This window comes from Tursiops truncatus, chromosome 12 (assembly GCF_011762595.2).
Source record: "Tursiops truncatus isolate mTurTru1 chromosome 12, mTurTru1.mat.Y, whole genome shotgun sequence".
NCBI classification, from domain to species: Eukaryota; Metazoa; Chordata; class Mammalia; order Artiodactyla; family Delphinidae; genus Tursiops; species Tursiops truncatus.
In genome coordinates this window covers 10,492,005-10,513,841 of record NC_047045.1, presented here as the reverse complement: position 1 = coordinate 10,513,841, position 21,837 = coordinate 10,492,005, and the positions used below count along the sequence as shown (strand labels likewise).

At 40.0% G+C, this 21,837-nt stretch overlaps 1 protein-coding gene across 3 annotated transcripts in view; it reads left to right on the top strand.

Moving 5' to 3' along the window:
- The window catches only part of CGAS (cyclic GMP-AMP synthase), a 29,343-nt gene extending 8,403 nt beyond the window's left edge, over positions 1-20,940 (top strand). Inside the window, exons 3-7 of one of the 3 annotated variants that reach the window (XR_012324694.1) lie at positions 2,241-2,460; positions 3,676-3,918; positions 9,316-9,418; positions 12,295-12,976; positions 20,278-20,384. Coding sequence is in view for 2 of the 3 variants with exons in the window: in XM_019929286.3 (XP_019784845.1) it covers positions 2,241-2,460; positions 3,676-3,918; positions 9,316-9,418; positions 12,295-12,646 (918 nt within the window). In the remaining variant the exon portion in view is untranslated. Of the gene's footprint in view, positions 1-2,240; positions 2,461-3,675; positions 3,919-9,315; positions 9,419-12,294; positions 13,474-20,277 lie in introns of those variants that run through there. The other 2 variants (XM_019929287.3, XM_019929286.3) reach the window with 2 other exon arrangements.
- The last annotated feature ends 897 nt before the right edge of the window (positions 20,941-21,837 follow it).

The window sequence follows — 21,837 nt, the reverse complement described above, 5'->3', positions numbered from 1 at the left end:
TTAATTCAGTGGAATACTACACAGAATGAAAAAGAACAAACGACCACTATAGACAGAACGATATAGATGAATCTCACAGTGTTAAATGAAAGAAGTCAGGTATAAAGGGTACCTACTATATGATTCAGTTCCTGTTCCCAAACAGGCAAACCTAACCTATGGTATTAGAAGTTGGAGTTCTGGCTGCTCTTGGTGGAGGGTTTCTGGGCAGGAGTGGGAATGCTGCTGGGGATGGGAAAAGGGCAATTCAGGGTGCCCTCAAGGCTCACTGTCCTTACTGGGATTCAGCCATTTTTCTTTTTTTTTGCAGTACGCGGGCCTCTCACTGCTGTGGCCCCTCCCGTTGCGGAGCACAGGCTCTGGACGCGCAGGCTCAGCGGCCATGGCTCACGGTCCCAGCCGCTCCGCGGCATGTGGGATCTTCCCCGACCGGGGCACGAACCCGCGTCCCCTGCATCGGCAGGCGGACTCTCAACCACTGCGCCACCAGGGAAGCCCTCGACCATTTTTCTTGAATAAATCCTCCTTGGATTGTTGCATGCCTTTGGTTAATTTACAAAGACCTGAAAAAGTTGAATTTGACCTTTTCTGCCCACGTTCTTGTTACTTTTATGGAAAAGTGGATTTTCAGAGGCTTTTACTTCATCCCACTGATGGCACTTCACGTGTTTGTTTCACCCCCATAGTATGTCCTAGTCAGCTTGGGCTGCCATAGTAAAATATCATCGACTGAGTGGCTTAAACAACAGACATTTATTTTCTCATGGTTCTGGAGGCTGGAAGTCCATGATCAGGGTGCCAGAATGGTTAGGTTCTGGTGAGGGCTGTCGTCCTGGTTTGCAGATAGCCGCCTTCTCCCTGGGTCCTCGCTGTGTTTCTCAGAGCATGTGTGCAGAGACATAGCAACCAATCTCACTTCATCTAAGTCCACCAGTCCTATCAACTAGGACCCTACCCTCATGATCTCATTTAACCTTCATTATTTCCTAAAAGCCCTGTCTCCAGGTACAGTTACGTTGGGGGTTAGGGCTTCAATATATGAATTTTGAGAGGACACGGTTCACTGCACAGCACGGTACATCTCAGTTTGGACTAGCCACGTTCACATGGTCAAAAGACATAGGGCAGGGCTTCCCCGGTGGCGCAGTGGTTAAGAATCCGCCTGCCAATGCAGGGGACACGGGTTCGAGCCCTGGTCTGGGAAGATCCCACATGCCACGGAGCAACTAAACCCGCGCGCCGCAACTACTGAGTCTGCGCTCTCGAGCCCGAGAGCCACAACTACTGAAGCCTGCGGGCCTAGAGCCCGTGCTCCACAACAAGAGAAGCCACCACAATGAGAAACCCGCGTACCACAACGAAGAGTAGCTCCCGCTCACTGCAACTAGAGAAAGCCCGCGTGCAGCAACAAAGACCCAACGCAGCCAAAAATAAATAAATAAATAATTTTTTTTAAAAAAAGACATAGGGCTACCAGATACTGTGTTGAATAGTACAGTCCAATAGCTGTACTTGAAGCATACTCCTAATGAGTAAAACACTTGTGCATTTTTAATATAGGAAAATAATCATTTATTATAATTGCTGTAATTATTATTGTGGTGATGAAGAAGATTCTTTGAAGTTCTTATTTATTTATTTATTTTTGGCCACGCTGCACGGCTCGTGGGATCTTAGCTCCCTGACCAGGGATGGAACCCATGCCCTTGGCAGTGAAAGCATGGAGTCCTAACCACTGGACCGCCAGGGAATTCCCTGAAGCTCTTAAAATGCTGTGGTTCAAAGACATTAATGTAGTTAGTGTATGACTTGGAGCTCATACTCATTTGGCTGACTGTTAGCTGTAAGGAGAGGGCCCTTGCTCAACTAGCCAGGAGGTAACTACACATATTTTTGAGACCAGTGACAGGGGGCTGGCTCAGTGTGTAGCTTGTAACTTAAAAGGCAGCACCTTAAATTTCTTTAATTTTATCAAGCTTTAATCTCAGGAAAAAACTGGTACAGATTTTTAAAGCTTGCATATTATTTTTAATTGTTTTTAAGAAAATGCGTATAGAACCTACAAACTGAAGCCAATACTCTTCACCTAGCTCCCCTAGTCTCACTCCCAGAGGGTATAAATATTAGAAATCTTGCTTTTCATGGTAGGATTTTAAGTGGAAATTTTAAGGAAAAAAACTGTAGTTGGTTGGAAAATATTCACAAGCATACACATTGGTGCTATTTTTACTGTTTCTTAGATTTCTGCTCCTAATGAATTTGACGTTATGTTCAAACTGGAGGTCCCCCGAATTCAGCTAGAAGAATATTACAACAGTGGTGCTCATTACTTTGTGAAGTTCAAAAGAAATCCCAAAGGAAATCCTCTGGGTCAGTTTTTAGAAGGGGAAATATTATCAGCTTCTAAGATGCTGTCCAAGTTTAGGAAAATCATTAAGGAAGAAATTAAAAATATTGAAGGTAAGATCTTTGACTTTTGATTCTTAAAGATCTAATCATATCTACTAATTGCCTCTCCTGATCTTTCTTGATCTCCCTGCAGCAGACTGTTGACTACTACCTCCTAGAAACAACTCTTTGCTCTTAATTTTAGTCTACTATATTTTCTTGGTATTCTTCCTAAATGTTGATTGACTCTATTTTGTTTGTTTTTTTGGTTTTTTTTTTTGCAATGCATGCTTTGAAGGGAGTGAACTGGGAGAAGTGGTAGCAGTTGGGGACACGAACCCGTGTCCCCCGCATTGGCAGGCGGACTCTCAACCACTGCGCCACCAGGGAAGCCCTAACTCTGTACTCTTTGATGAACATCTTCCCACTTCTCCCACCTCCCCACCCCTGGTAACCTCCATTCTACAGTCTGCTTCTCTGTGTTTGACTTTCTTAGCTTCTCCATATAAATGAGGTCATGCACTTTGCTTAGCACAACGACCTCCAGGTTCATCCATATTGTCACAAATGGCAGGATTTCCTTCCTTGTTAAGGCTGAATAATATTCCATTGTCTATATATGCCACAACCTCTTTAACGATTCGTTCATCAGAGGACACCTAGGTTGTCTCAAGCATCTTGGCTGTTGTGAATAATGCTGCAGTGAACAGTGCTTGCTCCCTGGGTCCTGGTGCTCACTGCCTCTCTGTATGACACGCCTCCACCCTCCGGGCTGGGCTGTTGCTGTTTTGTTTTTTTCAGTTTGGCCGTGCCACACAGCTTGCAGGTTCTTAGTTCCCCGACGAGGGCTTGAACCTGTGCCCTCGGCAGCAAAAGCGTGGAGTCCTAACCACTGGACCGCCAGGGAATTCCCGCTGAGGTCTTCTGAATCACCCCTCTCCTCCCTGCTGCTCATCTGGCCTCTTATGTAGGCTTCCCTCCAAACCCCCGTACACAAATTTAAATGAAAATTTAATCACAGCACTCCCAAACCCCAAAGTCTTTGGGGGCTACTCGTTTTATATACCAGACAGAATCTTGATAATATACCCCATAATGGGTATCATCAATAAATACTGGCTCAATGAGTAGAACACTACCTTGTGGGGTCATTTTCTTCTTTAGAACTAATTTTCATCTTACACTTAGTACTTATGGATCTCCAGTTATAGCTATGTTATTTTCCCTGTGTTTTTAGAGAAAAGTGGAATGATAAGCCCTTTCTTCTTTATTAATATGTTTAAACAGATACAGATGTCATGGTGGAAAGGAAGAGAAGAGGGAGCCCTGCAGTAACACTTCTGGTTAGAAAACCTAAAGAAATATCTGTCGATATAATCCTGGCTTTGGAATCCAAAAGCAGCTGGCCTGCTAGCACCATGGAAGGCCTGCCCATCAGTAACTGGCTTGGAGCAAAAGTCAGGAACAGTTTAAGACGACAGCCATTTTACCTGGTACCCAAGCATGCAAAGGAAGGAAGTGGTTTTCAAGGTATCTTGACCATGAAGGTTAACTTAAAAGACGTCCATAGAAAAGAGTCGTTAATGTTACATACTAGGGCAGTGAAAGATCAACTCGTGCTATTGGCATTTCAAGAGCCATTAGGCTAAACAGGCTACAGGATGGGAGTTTGGTGATAGATGGAATTGAAAAGGGCATAATTGTAATAGTAATATCAAGTACTCAGCTTTAAAATGTCTACTAGCCCATGTTTGACTGTTGTTTTTGTTTGTTTGTTTTTAATAAAGAAAAGCAAGTACTGGCCTTGGAGTCAGACTGCCCTGGATCTGAATCCTGAGGCTTCTTCCCTTACTAGCTGTGTGATCTGGGGCTAGTTATCGAGCCCTGCTAAACCTGTTTGCTCATCTGTATATGTTTTTATTACACTAAAAAATATACAGATTCCTTCAAACTTGTAATCATCCATAGTTTACTTTATCTAACATAGGAGATTGAATGTCAACTAAGTACAAGTATCGTTACACACAAAATAAACCTAGAAGGTATGTCTTTGCATTGAAGTTCATTTTCAGAATGATACTTTATGAGCATGGCAGGGACTGTATACACATTTCATCATATTTCTCAATACCTCATGTCAAAGCATAGATGCAGTAAGTGCTAAAATAGAAAAAAAATCAATAAAACTACAATATTCCCAGATATCTAAACTATCTACCCAGCATTTTAAATTTATTTAAATATTTTAAAAAGTTATTCATCAATTTCAATTTTGACATTCCAATCAATGAGCATGCAAAGCTTTATTTAAAAAAAAATAATTCATACACTGTTGATGGAAGTGTAGTACGGTACAATCCCTTTGAGAAAAGGTCTGGCAGTTTCTTAAAAGGTTAAACATATATCTTCCCTAATCCAGCATTAAGTCCATAACACATTTATATAAGAATATATGTACTAGCCCAAATCTGGAAATAGCCCAGAAGTCCATCAAAAGATAATGGATAAACAAACTGTAGTATATTCGTAAAATGGAATACTACTCAACAACAAAGAACAATGAACCACTGATAAGAGGATGGATGAATACTAAAAACATTAAGACAGGTGAAAGAAAACAGAAACAAAGGGTCCATACTGTATGGTCTCAATTATAGTAAGTTCTAGAACAAGCAGAATTTATCTATGGTTTTTTAAAAATTAGAGCAGAGGTTGCCTGAGGTGCTGGGGGTTGATTAGGAAGGGACAGGAGAGAACTTTCTGGGGTGATGATAACTTTTTGATGGGGGTTTAAAAAGATCCCACATGCTGCAACTAAAAATCCTGCTTGCCTCAAGGAAGATCCCGCACACGGCAACAAAGAACACATGTGTGGCAGCAAAGAACCCACGTGCCACAACTAAGACCCAACACAACCAAATAAATAAATGAAAGAAAACAAAAAACAAATGACACAGGTGTAGTCATTTGTCAAAACTCATCAAATGCTACATTTAAGGTGTGTGCATTTCACTGTTTGCAAATCTTACCTAAAAAATCACACACGCAAATAAATATTGAACTCCAGTTCATAATATTCATGCTGAAGTGTTTATGGGTAAAGTATTCTACTTAGTTCCACAACTTGTTTTATTTTTTAAATTTTTTAAACAAATATTTATTTATTTGGCTGCGTCAGGTCTTCACAGAATCTTTGTTGTGGCATGCAGGATCTTTGGCTGTGGTGCGCAGGCTCCAGAGCACACGGGCTCAGTAGTTGTGGTGTGTGGGCTTAGTTGCCTGGCGGCATGTGGGATCTTAACTCCCCGACCAGGGATCGAACCCGCATCCGCTGCATTGGACGGTGGATTCTTAACCACTGGACCACCAGGGAAGTCCCCATCCACAACTTGTTTCAAAATAACAGTTTTCTTAAAAAAAAAGAATTTATGGATGGATAGATAAATATGTGATAAAGCAAGTATAGCAAAACATTAATTGTAGAATGTAGGTGGTAGGCATGTGAATGTTTACTATAAAATTCTTTCAACTTTTTCTGTATATTTTTGAAGGATTTCAAAATACTAAGTTTAAACCCACTTGAAAAAATTCCTCCAGGTGGTTAAGCTACCCAACTCAGTATGCTTAAATTCATTGTTTTCATTATTGTTTCTAATTTTAGGTATTGGAATTAAATTTTAATTTAGCTTTGTTTCATAAATTTATAAAGCATTCACATGGTTCCAAAGTCAAAGCTACAGAAAAAAGTATTCTTAGGGAAACATAGCTTCCCTTTATGTTTCCTCTACACTCTTCTCTCCTTCTCTGATTGGAAGCCCTATAATTGTTTTCAGTTCACCTTTCATTTTTAAAAAGTACAAGTAAATACATATATATATATATATATGTATATATATTCATATGCAACACCCCCTCTTTAAAAAGTACTTTTCTATTTTCACTTAATAAGATATCTAGGTTATCACTCCATAGCTCTGTGTAGAGATAGCACTCGTTCCTTTTTTAAAAAAAATTCTATACTGTTTTTAAAGGTTACTTTCCATTTACAGTTACTACAAAATATTAGCTGTACTTCCCGTGTTGTACACTACACCCTTGTAGCCTATCTTATATCCAGTAGTTTGTATCTGCCCCTCCCCCACCACTGATTACCACTCATTTGTTCTCTATCTGTGAGTCGTCTTCTTTTTTGTTATCTTCACTAGTTTGTTTTATTTTTTAGATTCTACATGTAAATTACGTCATACAGTATTAGTCTTTCTCTGTCTGACTTATTTCACTTAGCATAATGCCCTCCAAGTCCATCCATGTTGCTGCAAATGGCAAACTTTCGTTCTTTTTTATGGCTGAGTAGTATTGCACTGTATATATATACCGTGTCTTCTTTATCCATTCATCTGTTGATGGACACTTAGGTTGCTTCTGTATCTTGGCAATTGTGAATAATGCTGCTGTGAACATTGAGGTGCATGTATCTTTTCGAATTAGTGTTTTTGTTTTTTTTGAGCACCATTCCTTTTTATAGTCTGTTTTTACAGCTGGTCAAGGAATAGTAAATCCATATCTAATTTTGCTGGTATTGCCAAAATCACCTCCAGACAGAATTCACCAATTTGCATTCCCACAGAAGTGTATGAGAGTACCCATTTCACCCTCAGCTTTAACAACAGAACTCATTAAACCCTTTGGAATTTTTGCCAATAATCCAAAAAGAGAGAAATGATACCTCAACATAGTTGTTTAAAATAAACTTTTAATTTTAGAATAGTTTAAGATTTGCAGAAAAGGTACAAAGATGATATAGAGAGTTGCTGTATACCGCATACCTATTTCCCATTATTAGCATCTTACATTAATATGACACATTCGTCATAATTAATGAACCAATATTGGTATAGTCTTGTTAATTAAAGTCCATACTTTACTCAGATTTCCTTGATTTTTACCTAATGTCCTTTTTCTATTCCAAGATCCCATCTAGGATACCACGTTGCATTTAGTTGTCACGTCTCCTTAGCCTCCTCTTGACTGTGACAGTTTCACAGTCTTGCCTTGTATTTGATGACCTTGACAGTTTTGAGGAGTACCAGTCAGATATTCTGTGGAACGTCCCTCGTTTGGCATGTGTCTCATGCTTTTCTTGTGGGTTAGACTGGAGTTCTGAGTTTGGTGGAGGAGGACCGCAGAGTTGAAATGCCATTCTCTTCATATTACATCAAGGGTACATCATGAGTATGACTTAGCACTGCTGGTGTGGACCTCGATCACCTGGCTGAGGGACTGTTTGCCAGGTTTCTCCACTGTTAATATCCTCTCTTTCCCCCTTTTCATACTGTGTTATTTGGAAGGAAGTCACTGTGCACAGCTCACACTTAAGCTCACCTCTTTATTTTTTTTTAAATTATTTATTTTTATTCGTTTGTGCCGGGTCTTAGTTGTGGCTCACGTGCTCCTTAGTTGCGGCATGCGAACTCTTAGTTGTGGCATGCATGTGGGATCTAGTTCCCTGAACAGGGATCAAACCCAGGCCCCCTGCATTGGGAGTGTGGAGTCTTAACCACTGTATCACCAGGGAAGTCCCTAAGCTCACCTCTTCAAGAGCAGAGTATTTACACAAATTATTTGATATTCTGCATTGGAGATTTATGTCTCTTCTCTCCCATTTTTTTTCGGTACACGGGCCTCTCACTGTTGTGGCCTCTCCCGTTGCGGAGCACAGGCTCCAGACGCGCAGGCTCAGCGGCCATGGCTCACGGGCCCAGCCGCTCCGCGGCATGTGGGATCCTCCCGGACCGGGGCACAATGCCCCTGCATCGGCAGGCGGACTCTCAACCACTGCACCACCAGGGAAGCCCATCAGTGAAGTTTTTGAATTTTCTCCACAGAAAGTTTATATGTCTTTTGTTAGATTTACTCATAGACAATTGTAACTTTTTATTATGAAAAATTTTAAACCAATAGAAAAGTAGACTGAAGAATATATTGAACTCATGCATACCTGTCACCCAGCTTCTTTTGTATTTTCTACATATACAGTTATATCATCTATCAGTAATGACAGCTTTTATTTTTCCTTCTCTTAACTGTGCTTGCTAGGTTAGCCAATGCATGTTGAACAGAAATAGGGATAGCACACAGCCTGCCTTCCTGATTTCTAAGAAAAAACTTCTACATTTTACATTAGATTATCATGTTGCTGTTTTTTTTAATAATCTACCTGTTATTAGATCAAGTTTCCATCCACATTTAACTTACTGAGAGGTGTTTTCTTTTAATGATGAATGAATGTTAAATTTTATTAGCTGTACTTTCTGCTTCTGTTGAGTTGATCATTATGTTTTTCCCCTGTTCTGTTAATGTGACAGATTATATTGATTGATTTTTAAAATTATAAACCAATTTCTGATTAAAACAAGATAGTGATAGGATGGTCAGAGCTTAAAAGAGCTATCCATGGTTAAAACTTGGGGAGAAGGGGGAGATCATTCTATTCTTACATAAACTCGCAAAAAATAGAAAAAAAGGAAATATTCCCTGGTTCATTTTACGTGAATACCCAAACTTGCAAGGATGGTATAAAAGGATAAACAAAAAACTTCAATCAATCAATTCAAATTATTATTGAAACAAAACGTCAACAGACTGTATTTAGCAATATATGAAAAGTAATACGTCTCCCCATGGCTAAATGTATTAAGCCCCGAGTTCTCCCCCCAATTTTTTTTCTATCTTGGCACATTGTTTGCTTGTTCAAATCACTTGTTTTAATATGTAATCACATTATTTATCTGTTCACTTCTTTTGGTCTATCTCCCTCTAGAAATTTTTCAGGATGATATTTTAATGATGGAAATCGTTTAAATATTGTGTTGTTTATATTGTTTGTTTTTGGTAAAGTGCTTTTCTATTTTTCTTTTGGAAATTAAGAAGAAACATGGCGTCTGTCCTTCTCTCACATTGAAAAGGAAATTTTGAAAAATCACGGACAATCTAAAACATGCTGTGAAATTGATGGAGTGAAATGTTGCAGGTAACCTCCTTATTTTGTGAAATGACAGATTATCATTAGAATGCTTAGTTCTTTGTTGACTCCATAGTTTAAACCTGAAGATGATCATTGCTGGCTTGAGTCCTGGGGGCAGTGCATGGCTGGATTGACCTGGAGTATTAGAGTGTAAGAATGAAACCAAGGAAGCCAGGTCCAAGGGACTAAGGAAGAGTGTTGTTAGAAGGCAATGGTAGGACTTCCCTGGTGGTCCAGTGGTTAAGACGCTAAGCTCCCAACACAGGGGGCCCGGGTTTGATCCCTGGTCAGGGAACTAGATCCCGCATGCCACAACTAAGAGCCTGCATGCCACAACTAAAGGATCCCGCACGCGGCAACGAAGATCCCGCGTGCGTGCCACAACTAAGACCCAGCACAGCCAAACAAATAAATAATTAAAATTAAAATAAAAAAAGAAGGCAGTGCTGGGGAGCATAGTCCTGAGCCTGGATTATATGGATGTAGATGTATGAAAGTAGGACAGAGCGAAGGGTGTGAACACTAGTCATGACCAGCTGTGACAATTGGATTTGTCTTAGTGTTCTGGTTGCTTCAAGGTAATGAATATTAATGTTGCATAATGGGAGGAGACCAAAGGACCACTCTTATTGGATGCTGGTGCTTGCTTTGAGGTGGTTTGGCTGTGTTGAAGGCCAGGGACTGACCAGGTAAATTTGAAACAACACTGAGAGATGGGTAATTATTTTTCTTGGTAGCATAGACACCATAAAGAACTGAGCTTGAAAAGGAATCATTCATTTGAGTTCCTAAAGTTGTCTGGAATAAGGATCACAAAAGTTAAAAGGTTAAAACAAGAATGCCCAATGTGCAGGCACAGGAAGTTCTTTAAGGCTTCATATGCAGGCTTTGAAGCAAGCATTAAGAAAAATATATTGTTGATTAGGCTTAGTAATTTTATAAACGTTAAATTTTGTCAACTGCTAAACAACTGGATGATTAATGTAAACCAAAATAAGACAAAATCATTTTATAAAAATTAAAACAAGATTTTTCTAGGTACTAAATAACTGGATAATATAAATATCTGCCGGTTTCATGCAGTTGAATTAATCCTGATAGAATAAAACATTTAAGCCAGGAACGGGGAAGAGGAAAGGAAAAAATAGGTTCTTGAAACTTTAAAGCATGTATTTGAAAAAATAATTAAGTTTTAGAATGACTCTGTAATTATATTATTTATATATACTGGGTTGGCCAAAAGGTTCGTTCAGTTTTTTCCGTAAGATGGCTCTGGTAGCACTTAGTTGTCTTTAACGTCATTTGAAACAATTTTGTTAGATTGTATTGACAGCTGTCATATCAATGTGCATTTAAAAGAAAGCTTATCAAAGTCGGTGAATTTTTGTGTATCCATTTTAATATCGAAGATGGAAGGAAAAAAGCAACATTTTTGGCATATCATCCTTTATTATTTCAAGAAAGGTAAAAACGCAACCGTGAAACGCAAAAAAAGATTTGTGCAGTGTGTGGAGAAGGTGCTGTGACTGATCGAACATGTCAGTAGTGGTTTGCGAAGTTTCATGCTGGAGATTTCTCGCTGGACAATGCTCCACAGTTGGGTAGACTAGTTGAAGTTGATAGCGATCAAATCGAGACATTAATTGAGAACAATGAACGTTATACCACGCAGGAGATAGCCGACATGCTCAAAATATCCAAATCAAACATTGAAAATCATTTGCACCAGCTTGGTTATGTTCACTGCTTTGGTGTTTAACTTATGGGTTCCACATAAGTTAAGTGAAAAAACCTTCTTGACCATATTTCCGCATGCGATTCTCTATTGAAATGTAACGAAAACGTTCCGTTTTTAAAACAAATTTGTGACGGGTGATGAAAAGTGGATACTGTACAATAATGTGGAATGGAGGAGATCGTGGGGCAAGCAAAGTGAACCACCACCAACCACACCAAAGGCTGGTCTTCATCCAAAGAAGGTGATGTTGTGTATATGGTGGGATTGGAACAGAGTCCCCTATTATGAGCTCCTTCTGGAAAACCAAACAATTCCAACAGTACAGCTCCCAATTACACCAACTGAAAGTAGCACTGACGAAAAGCGTCCAGAATTAGTCAACAGAAAATGCATAATCTTCCATCAGGATAATGCAAGACCTCATTTTTCTTTTTTTTTTTTTTTTGCGGTACGCGGGCCTCTCACTGTTGTGGCCTCTCCCGCTGCGGAGCACAGGCTCCAGACGCACGGCTCAGCGGCCATGGCCCACGGGCCCAGCTGCTCCGCGGCACGTGGGATCCTCCCGGACCGGGGCACGAACCTGTGTCCCCTGCATCAGCAGGCGGACTCTCAACCACTGCGCCACCAGGGAAGCCCGAGACCTCATATTTCTTTGAGGCGAAAACTGTTACGGCTTGGCTGGGAAGTTCTGATTCATCCGCCGTATTCAGCAGACATTGCACCTGCGGATTTCCATTTATTTCGGTCTTTACAAAATTCTCTTAATGGAAAAAATTTCGATTCCCTGGAAGACTGTGACAGTTCTGGGACCTGGAACAGTTCTCTGCTCAAAAAGATAAAAAGTTTTGGGAAGATGGAATTACGAAGTTGCCTGAAAAATGGCAGAAGGTAGTGGAGCAAAACAGTGAATACGTTGTTCAATAAAGTTCTTGGTGAAAACGAAAAATGTGTCTTTTACTTAAAAACCAAAGGAACTTTTTGGCCAACCCAATATCTTTATTGTTTTCTGTATCTATATGTATTATAATATCTGTATTGTTTGCTATATCTCTTATGTTTTTCCTGTAAGATACCTAAAGTTCTTTGTGGAATGAAACAGGTTGTAAAGAAGTAAAAATAAATGGTTTTCTTTTTTATTCAACAGGAAAGAGTGTTTAAAACTAATGAAATATCTTTTAGAACAACTGAAAAAAAAGTTTGGAAACCGAAAGGAACTGGATAAGTTCTGTTCTTATCATGTGAAAACTGCCTTCTTTCACGTCTGTACCCAGGACCCAGATGACAGTCAGTGGCACTCCAAGGATTTGGAGCTCTGCTTTGATAACTGTGTGACATACTTTCTTCAGTGCCTCAAGACAGAACAACTTGAGCATTATTTCATTCCTGAAGTCAATCTCTTCTCTCGAGACCATATTGACAAGCTAAGTAAAGAATTTCTGTCAAAGCAAATTGAATATGAAAGAAACAATGGATTTCCAGTTTTTGGTGAATTTTGAAATTATATTTTTAAAAAGAATCAAGAACTAGAGTGACTTTATAATCATTGAAATGCATCACAGCAATGATTGACTAAAATGATTATTCAGCTCTCCGTTTCTCTTCATAAACTCTAATCAATATAAAAGGATGGATTATCCTAGGAAACAGATTATTCAAGGAATAAGAAGCAAAGGAGTATTTAAAATATAAAAGCTTTACCAGAGTGTCATGAAAAGAAGGACAAAATACATATCACCTCAATTAAAGTCATCAAGCACTGACTGAACACCACCTCTCACCTAGCACAGATGTGTGGAAGGAGGCAAGGTCATTGCCTCCACGAACTGGTAGGTTTTGTTTAACATACAAATATGTTTGGAAGCCATGTCCTGTCCTATGTGTTAGGATAGGTAAGAAGGAAATGAAAAAATAGGTTCTGTGTGTCCTGGGAAATTCTTAATCTTTCATAGAAAAATATAGGATACTTTTCTACACGTGGCTAAATATAAAACATAACTTACTTTCTTTTAAGTAATACTTTTATATGTATTTCTGAAAAGGCAATACACACATGGTACAAAACTCAAAGAAAAGGGTATGGGATAAAATGCCATCCTCTCTCCTCTGCACTTAGGCAGCATTCAACTTGAGGCAGTTGCTGTCTGTTAACTTTTTCCTATTCAGATATCTTGCACATTTTCTTACTGGCTTTTTTTTATTGTTTTCTCATTGTCATTTTGTTGTCATTCTCATATCATGAATAACTTCTGTGTAGACTGTCTACACCAATTTTTGTGTCTTCTAGTGCGAAAGGTTTTAAAATTAAAATATTGAATGTATCAGTCTTCTTTATGCTTGTGCATTTTTTGTTATCTTCAACAAGCTAATGTGTTTGAACGTACTAAAAGTTGGACATTTGGAGGAGAGTTTTGGGGACAGTGTATGATAAATAAATAGAAACTTAGGCAAAGAAAAAAATCCAAGCTACTTTTAACTCCAGGAAAAAATGAATGTGTGCAAGAAAACTAATCATAGTCTAATTTGAGAATATTACTCAACTGTAAGTATTTGTGAATTCAAAGTAATATTATAACTATTGACTATTAACCTTATCAGGATTATGAATAGTTACATGGAGAGGATAGGGCCTGAGTGCTTGTGAGTGACGGTGGTAGAGGGGGTTGGACTATATTCGTTTCCTACTGCTGTATAACAACTCACCACAAACTTCGTGGCTTAAAACAGTACACACTTATTATCTCACAGTTTCTGTGGATCAGGATTCTGGGCATGGTTCTGCACAGGGTCTCACAGGGCTTCAGTCAAGGTGTCAGTTGGGGCTGCAGTCTTATCTGAGGCTTGACTGGAGAAAGATCCACTTTTATTGGCAGTATTCAGTTTCTTACAGTTTTAAGACTGAGAACTTCGGTTACTGTTGGCCAGAGATTGCCCTCAGCTGCTAGAAACTGCTTTCAGTTCCCTGCCATGTGAAGTCCCAGCATTGGCAGCCCATAACATGGCAGCACTTCAAAGCTGGGGGAGAGAGAGAGACTCCAGCAAGAGGGTGCAACAGTCTTATTTAACATAATTACATACACATGATCATGTACATCCCATAACCTTTACCATATAGTTGGTTGGAAGCAAGTGATTGGTCCCCCCCATGCTCAAGGGGAGGGGAATCACTTAAGAGTGTTATGTCAGTGGAAACAACTGTATAGTTGGGGGAAAACACTACCCACAAGACTACTCTCACTTCTGACATCAGTTGCAGTTTCAGGAGATTCTCCAAATCATTCTCAGGTTTGATAATTCACTAGAAAGAACTCAACTGAAACCAGTATACTCATGGTTACAGTTTATTACAGGGTAAGGCTATAGGTTAAAATTAGCTAAGGGAAAAAGCACATAAAGCATAGTCCATGAGGGTACCAAACACAGGCGTTCTATTCTTTTTTCCCTGGGGAGCCATGGATACGTTTTATCTCTTGGCATCAATGTATAACAATACACATGGAATATTGCCGACCAGGGAAGCTCACCTAAGCTGCAGTGTTCACAGTTTTTATTGGAGCTCAGTGGTTGGCTTGATTTAATGCTGTTTTTCAGTTTTGGTATCAGTTATCTTAGCTTTATGAGTTGAAGAGTTTTTCAACTTTTCATCTTTTATTTCCAGAGGGTATGCCAGATTTACCCTCTTGAAAGCCCTTGATTACTTTTCCTGTTTCTTCTGTTTTATCTATTCAGCTTAACTACCTGAGTTAATTTTACTAATTTAGGAAAATATAGTCACACTTGTGAATTCATATTTGACATTACAGTGTTCTTACTAAAGAATCAGCTGTTGGTTTTCATCGAACACTGTATTTTCTAATTTGTTAATTTCTGCTTTTACCTTTCTTCCTTCCTTTTCTCCTATCAGTCTTCCTATCAGTAACACCAGGAAATTATTAGTGCATAAATGAATAACGCAGGATTAGGTGATAATTATAACTAATTATACACAAATATAAATACTAAATGTTAATATGAGTAATTATCATATAGGGAACAGAAAACTGTACACAAAACTATAAGGGGAGGTAGGGGAACATGATTAGTCAAAGAAGCTTTCATGGAAATCAATTTACCTAGGATTTATTTTAGCATGGAGCGCTACGCTAAAATGTAAGAAACAGCTGTCGTGTATTTTTGTCCCATGAATTCCTTTTACTGTTTCATTTCAAAGTAGGTTAAGTATAAGAAAAGTACCAAGGGACTTCCCTGGTAGTCCGGTGGTTAAGAATCTGCCTTCCAATGCACAGGATGTGGGTTCAATCCCTGGTTGGGGAACTGGGGTCCCATATACAGGGCAACTAAGCCTGTACGCCGCAACTACTGAGCCTGTGGGCCTCAACTAGAGAGCCTGTATGCCACAAACTACAGAGCCCATGCGTTCTGGAGCCCGCGCACCGCAACGAAGACCCCTCGTGCTCTGGAGCCCACGCCATAACTAGAGAGAGGCCCATGCACCACAACAAAGACCCTGCTCACCACAAGAGCCTGCTCACCACAAGAGCCTGCATGCCGCAACGAAGATCGCGTGGGCCGCAACTGAGACCGGATGCAGCCAAAAATAAATAAATAAAATAGATAAATATTTTTAAAAGTACCAAGTAAAATACTATTTGATAACCACAAAATTAAAGGGCTACTGAGAAAGACACATCAGCTTGTCTTTTATCATAGAAACAAATTTACTGTGTCAACAGCATCTTTTTCACTACTATGACAACATCTGAACAAGCTTTAAATGCTTTAAAGACTGACCTTAATATAGCAACATTATAGGAGACAAAATTTATTTTTATTTCTTTAAATAAAGATAGTAAAAAGTTAACTTTTAATGCTACAGTCCTTAAGATCCATAAAAATTTTCAACTCAAGGTTATATTTGATTTTATGAAAGTATAAAATATTGAATTCTACATTAAAAAAAATTTTTTTAACATCTTTATTGGAGTATAATTGCTTTACAATGTTGTGTTAGTTTCTGCTGTATAACAAAGTGAATCAGCTATACGTATACATATGTCCCCATATCTCCTCCCTCTTGTGTCTGCCTCCCACCCTCCCTATCCCACCCCTCTAGGTGGACACAAAGCACTGAGCTGATCTCCCTGTGCCATGCAGCTGCTTCCCACTAGCTATCTATTTTACATTTGGTAGTGTATATATGTCCATGCTACTCTCTCACTTTGTCCCACCTTACACTTCTGCCTCCCCATGTCCTCAAGCCATTCTCTATGTCTGCATCTTTATTCGTGTTCTGCCCCTAGGTTCTTCAGAACCTTTTTTTTTTTTTAAGATTCCATATATATGTGTTAGCATACGGTATTCTTTTTCTCTTTCTGACTTACTTCACTCTGTATGACAGACTCTAGGTCCATCCACCTCACTACAAATAAAAATTTCGTTTCTTTTTATGGCTGAGTAATATTCCATTGTATATATGTGCCACATCTTTATCCATTCATCTGTCTATGTGCACTTAGGTGGCTTCCATGTCCTGGCAATTGTGTATAGAGCTGCAATGAACATTGTGTTACATGACTCTTTTTAAATTATGGTTTTTTCAGGGTATATGCCCAGTATTGGGATTGCTGGGTCAAATGGTAGTTCTATTTTTAGTTTTTTAGGGAACCTCCATAGTAATGAAAAAGGAGAAGTTACAACAGACACTGCAGAAATACAAAGCATCCTAAGAGACTACTACAAGCAACTCTATGCCAATAAAATGAACAACTTGGAAGAAATGGACAAATTCTTAGAAAGGTATAACCTTCCAAGACTGAACCAGGAAGAAGTAGAAAATATGAACAGACCAATCACAAGTAATGAAATTGAAACTGTGATTAAACATCTTCCAGTAAACAAAAGTCCAGGACCAGATGGCTTCACAGGTGAATTTTTTCAAACATTTAGAGAAGAGCTAACATCCAACCTTCTCAAACTCTTCCAAAACATTGCAGAAGAAGGAACACTCCAAAACTCATTCTATGAGGCCACCATCACCCTGATACCAAAACCAGACAAAGATACTACAAAAAAAGAAAATTACAGACCAATATCACTGATGAATATAGATGCAAAAATCCTCAACAGGGGTTTCCCTGGTCGCGGAGTGGTTGAGAATCTGCCTGCCAATGCACGGGACATGGGTTCGAGCCCTGGTCTGGGAAGATCCCACATGCCACGGAGCAACTAGGCCCGTGAGCCACAGCTACTGAGCCTGCGCATCTGGAGCCTGTGCTCTGCAACAAGAGAGGCCACAACAGTGAGAGGCCCGCGCACTGCGATGAAGAGTGGCCCCTGCTCGCCGCAACTAGAGAAAGCCCTCGCACAGAAACGAAGACCCAACCCAGCCAAAAATAAATAAATATTTAAAAACAAAAAATCCTCAACAAAATACTAGCAAACTGAATCCAGCAAGACATTAAAAGGATCATACTCCATGATCAAGTGGGATTTATCCCAAGGATGCAAGGATTCTGCAATATATGCAAATCAATCAATGTGATACACCATATTAAGAAATTGAAGAAGAAAAACCATATGATCATCTCAGTAGATCCAGAAAAAGCTTTTGAAAAAATTCAACACCCATTTGTGATTAACACTGTCCAGAGAGTGGGCACAGAGGGAACCTACCTCAACATAATAAAGGCCATATATGACAAACCCACAGCAAACATTATTCTCAATGGTGAAAAACTGAAAGCATTTCCTGTAAGATCAAGAAGAAGACAAGGATGTCCACTCTCGCCACTATTATTCACCATAGTTGCATATTCAACATATTCAGCATAGTTTCCTAGCCACAGCAGTCAGAGAAGAAAAAGAAATAAAAGGAATACAAATTGGAAAAGAAGAAGTAAAAATGTCACTGTTTGCAGATGACATGACACTATGCATAGAGAATCCTAAAGATGCCACCAGAAAACTACTACAGCTAATCAATGAATCTGGTAAATTTGCAGGATACAAAATTAATGCACAGGGCTTCCCTGGTGGCACAGTGGTTGAGAGTCTGCCTGCCGATGCAGGGGACGCGGGTTCGTGCCCCGGTCCGGGAAGATCCCACATGCCGCGGAGCAGCTAGGCCCATGAGCCATGGCTGCTGAGCCTGCGTGTCTGGAGCCTGTGCCCCGCAACGGGAGAGGCCACAACAGTGAGAGGCCCACATAACACACACAACAAAAAAAATTAATGCACAGAAATCTCTTGCATTCCTGTACACTAACAAGGAAAGATCAGAAAGAGAAATTAAGGAAACAATCCCATTCACCATGGCAACAAAAAGAATAAAATACCTAGGAATAAACTTACCTAAGGAGGTAAAAGACTTGTACTCAGAAAACTATAAGACACTGATGAAAGAAATCAAAGATGACACAAACAGCTGGAGAGATATACCACGTTGTTGGATAGGGAGAATAAGTATTGGGAAAATGACTATACTACCCAGAGCAATCTACAAATTCAATGCAATCCCTATCAAATTACCAACGGCATTTTTTACAGAAGTAGAACAAAAAATCTTAAAATTTGTATAGAGACACAAAAGACCCTGAATAGCCAAAGCAATCTTGAGGAGAAAAAAAGGGAGGTAGAGGAATCAGACTCCCTGACTTCAGACTGTGCTACAAGGCTACAGTAATCAAGACAATATGGTACTGGCACTAAAACGGAAATACAGATCAATGGAACAGGATAGAAAGCCCAGAGATAAAACCAAGCACCTACGGTCAACTAATCTATGACAAAGGAGGCAAGAATATACAATGGAGAAAAGACAGTCTTTTCAGTGAGTGGTGCTGGGAAACTGGACAGCTACCTGTAAAAGAATGAAATTAGAACACTCCCTAATACCATACACAAAAATAAACTCCAAATGGATTAAAGACCTAAATGTAAGACCGGACACTATAAAACTTTTAGAGGAAAACATAGGAAGAACACTCTGACATAAATCACAGCAAGATCTTTTTTGACCCACCTTGTAGAGTAATGGAAATAAAAACAAAAATAAACAAATGGGACCTAATGAAAACTTGAAAGCTTTTGCACAGCAAAGGAAACCACAAACAAGACGAAAAGACAACCCTCAGAGTGGGAGAAAATATTTGCAAACAACTCAACAGACAAAGGATTAATCTCCAGAATATATAAACAGCTCATGCAGCTCAATAATAAAAAAACAACCCAATCAAAACATGGGCAGAAGACCTAAGTAGACATTTCTCCAAGAAAGACATACAGATGGCCAAGAGGCCCATGAAAAGATGCTCAACATCACTAATTATTAGAGAAATGCACATCAAGACTACAATGAGGTATCACCTCACACCAGTTAGAATGGGCATCATCAGAAAATCTACAAACAACAAATGCTGGAGAGGGTGTGGAGATAGGGGACCCCCTTGCACTGTTGATGGGAATGTAAATTGATACAGCCACTATGGAGAACAGGATGGAGGTTCCTTAAAATACTAAAAACAGAATTACCATATGACCCAGCAATGCCCTCTACTGGGCATATACCAAGAGAAAACCATAATTCAAAAAGATACATGCACCCCAATGTTCATTGCAGCACTATTTACAATAGCCAGGTCATGGAAGCAACCTAAATGCCCATCAACAGACAAATGGATAAACAAGATGTGGTACAGATATACAGTGGAATGTTATTCAGCCATAAAAAGAAACAAAATTGGGTCATTTGTAGAGATGTGGATGGATCTAGAGAGTGTCATACAGAGTGAAGTAAGTCAGAAAGAGAAAAACAAATATTGTATATTAACACATATATGTGGAATCTAGAAAAATGGTACAGATGAACCGGTTTGCAGGGCAGAAATAGAGACACAGATGTAGAGAACAAACGTATGGACTCCAAGGCGGGGTGGGTGGGTGGTGGGATGAACTGGGAGATTGGGATTGACATGTATATACTAATATGTATAAAATAGATAACTAATAAGAATCTGCTGTATAAAAAATAATAAAATAAAATGTCAGGTATGATGATGGAAAAAAATTGTTTTGTTGGACCACTATATAAATTTCTAATGCCTTTTTTTTTTTTTTTTGCCTCTCCATGCAGCTTAAGGGCTCTTAATTCCCTGACCAGGGACCGAACCTTGGGCCCAGCAGTGAAATCCCTGAATCCTAACCACTGGATTGCCAGGAAACGCCCTCTAATGCTTTTTCAGTAAAATTTTTATTTAGTTTAGCAGAATGTTCCATCTTTCAACAGAATGTTTTTAGAAAAGTTTAAGCTAATAATAAATCAGGCATTATAATATGGTTAGTGAAAATGCCCCAATCTCAAAAGTTGTATAAGAGAGATTTATTCAATATATTTAAAAGGTAATACAAAAAAAGACGGTAGGGAACTTCCCTGGTGGCGCAGTGATTAAGAATCCGCCTGGTAATGCAGGGGACATGGGTTCAAGTCCTGGCCCGGGAAGATCCCACATGCCGCGGAGCAACTAAGCCCATGCACCACAACTACTGAGCCTGCACTCTAGAGCCCACGAGCCACAACTACTGAGCCCCTGTGCCACAACTACTGAAGCCCGCACGCCTAGAACCTGTGCTCCACAACAAGAGAAGCCACTGCAACAAGAAGCCCACACACTGCAACGAAGAGCAGCCCCTGCTCGCCACAACTGGAGGAAGCCTGCACGCAGCAATGAAGGCCCAACACAGACAAAAATAATAAATTTATATATATATATATATATAAAAGATGCTATCTTATTAATCCAGAATTTGCTACAATATATTATGTGTTCAAGTGTCAACTAACCACTTTGGCCAGAATTATACATTTTAACAATGAGAACAAATCATATCACATTTAAAACGTATAATCTGTTATTAACTTTTTGGTGTATTGAACATATTACTGAATACCTAATCCAATTTCCTGAAACTTAAGTTTTATTCTCTATAGGCATATTAGGCATAGCACGCCTGCCACCAGTGAGCAGCGTGAAGGTTTCAGGTAACAACTTCCAGAAGTGCAGATTCCCTGGGCCTAATTCCCTAGGGGCTGAGTTCCTCCTGGAATAGGTGCGGCCTTGTCGTCGCCTAGGGTAGATGCTGCTGGCTTGGTGGAAATCGCATGGTGGGCTCAGGGTTGTGTGAGGGGTCACCCTTAGAAATCTACCCAGAGGTACCCTTAGTCCAAGTACTAGAATGCCGCAGGCCAAGCACGAAGCTGAGCAGGGACACAGCCCCATCCATCGGACATCAGCTGCCTTCAGACCCTCTAAGCCCACAGCTGCGCCTGGACTTGGCTCCCAACCACCAGAAGCCCCAGGACCAGGCTCCACACACCAGTGCACAGGAACTAGATCCACGGCCCCCAGGACCCTCCAGCCAGAGACCCTGGTTCCCAGCTCCACCCACCAGTGGGCAGGCCCCAGCCCCAGAATCCTTGGCCTCTCGCACAAGTGAGACCGCTCCAGCCTCGGGAACAGACTCACCCATTGGCACGTGGTCACCACCCAGGGATGGGCTGGAGCTTGGCCCTACTCAACAGCAAACCTGCTCTAGCCTTGGGACCAGCCTCACAGACCAAGAGGCCGACACCAGTCCCAGATACACCGCTGTCTAACAGCCTGTGGAACCCGCCCACTCGCTAGAAGGCCAGAAC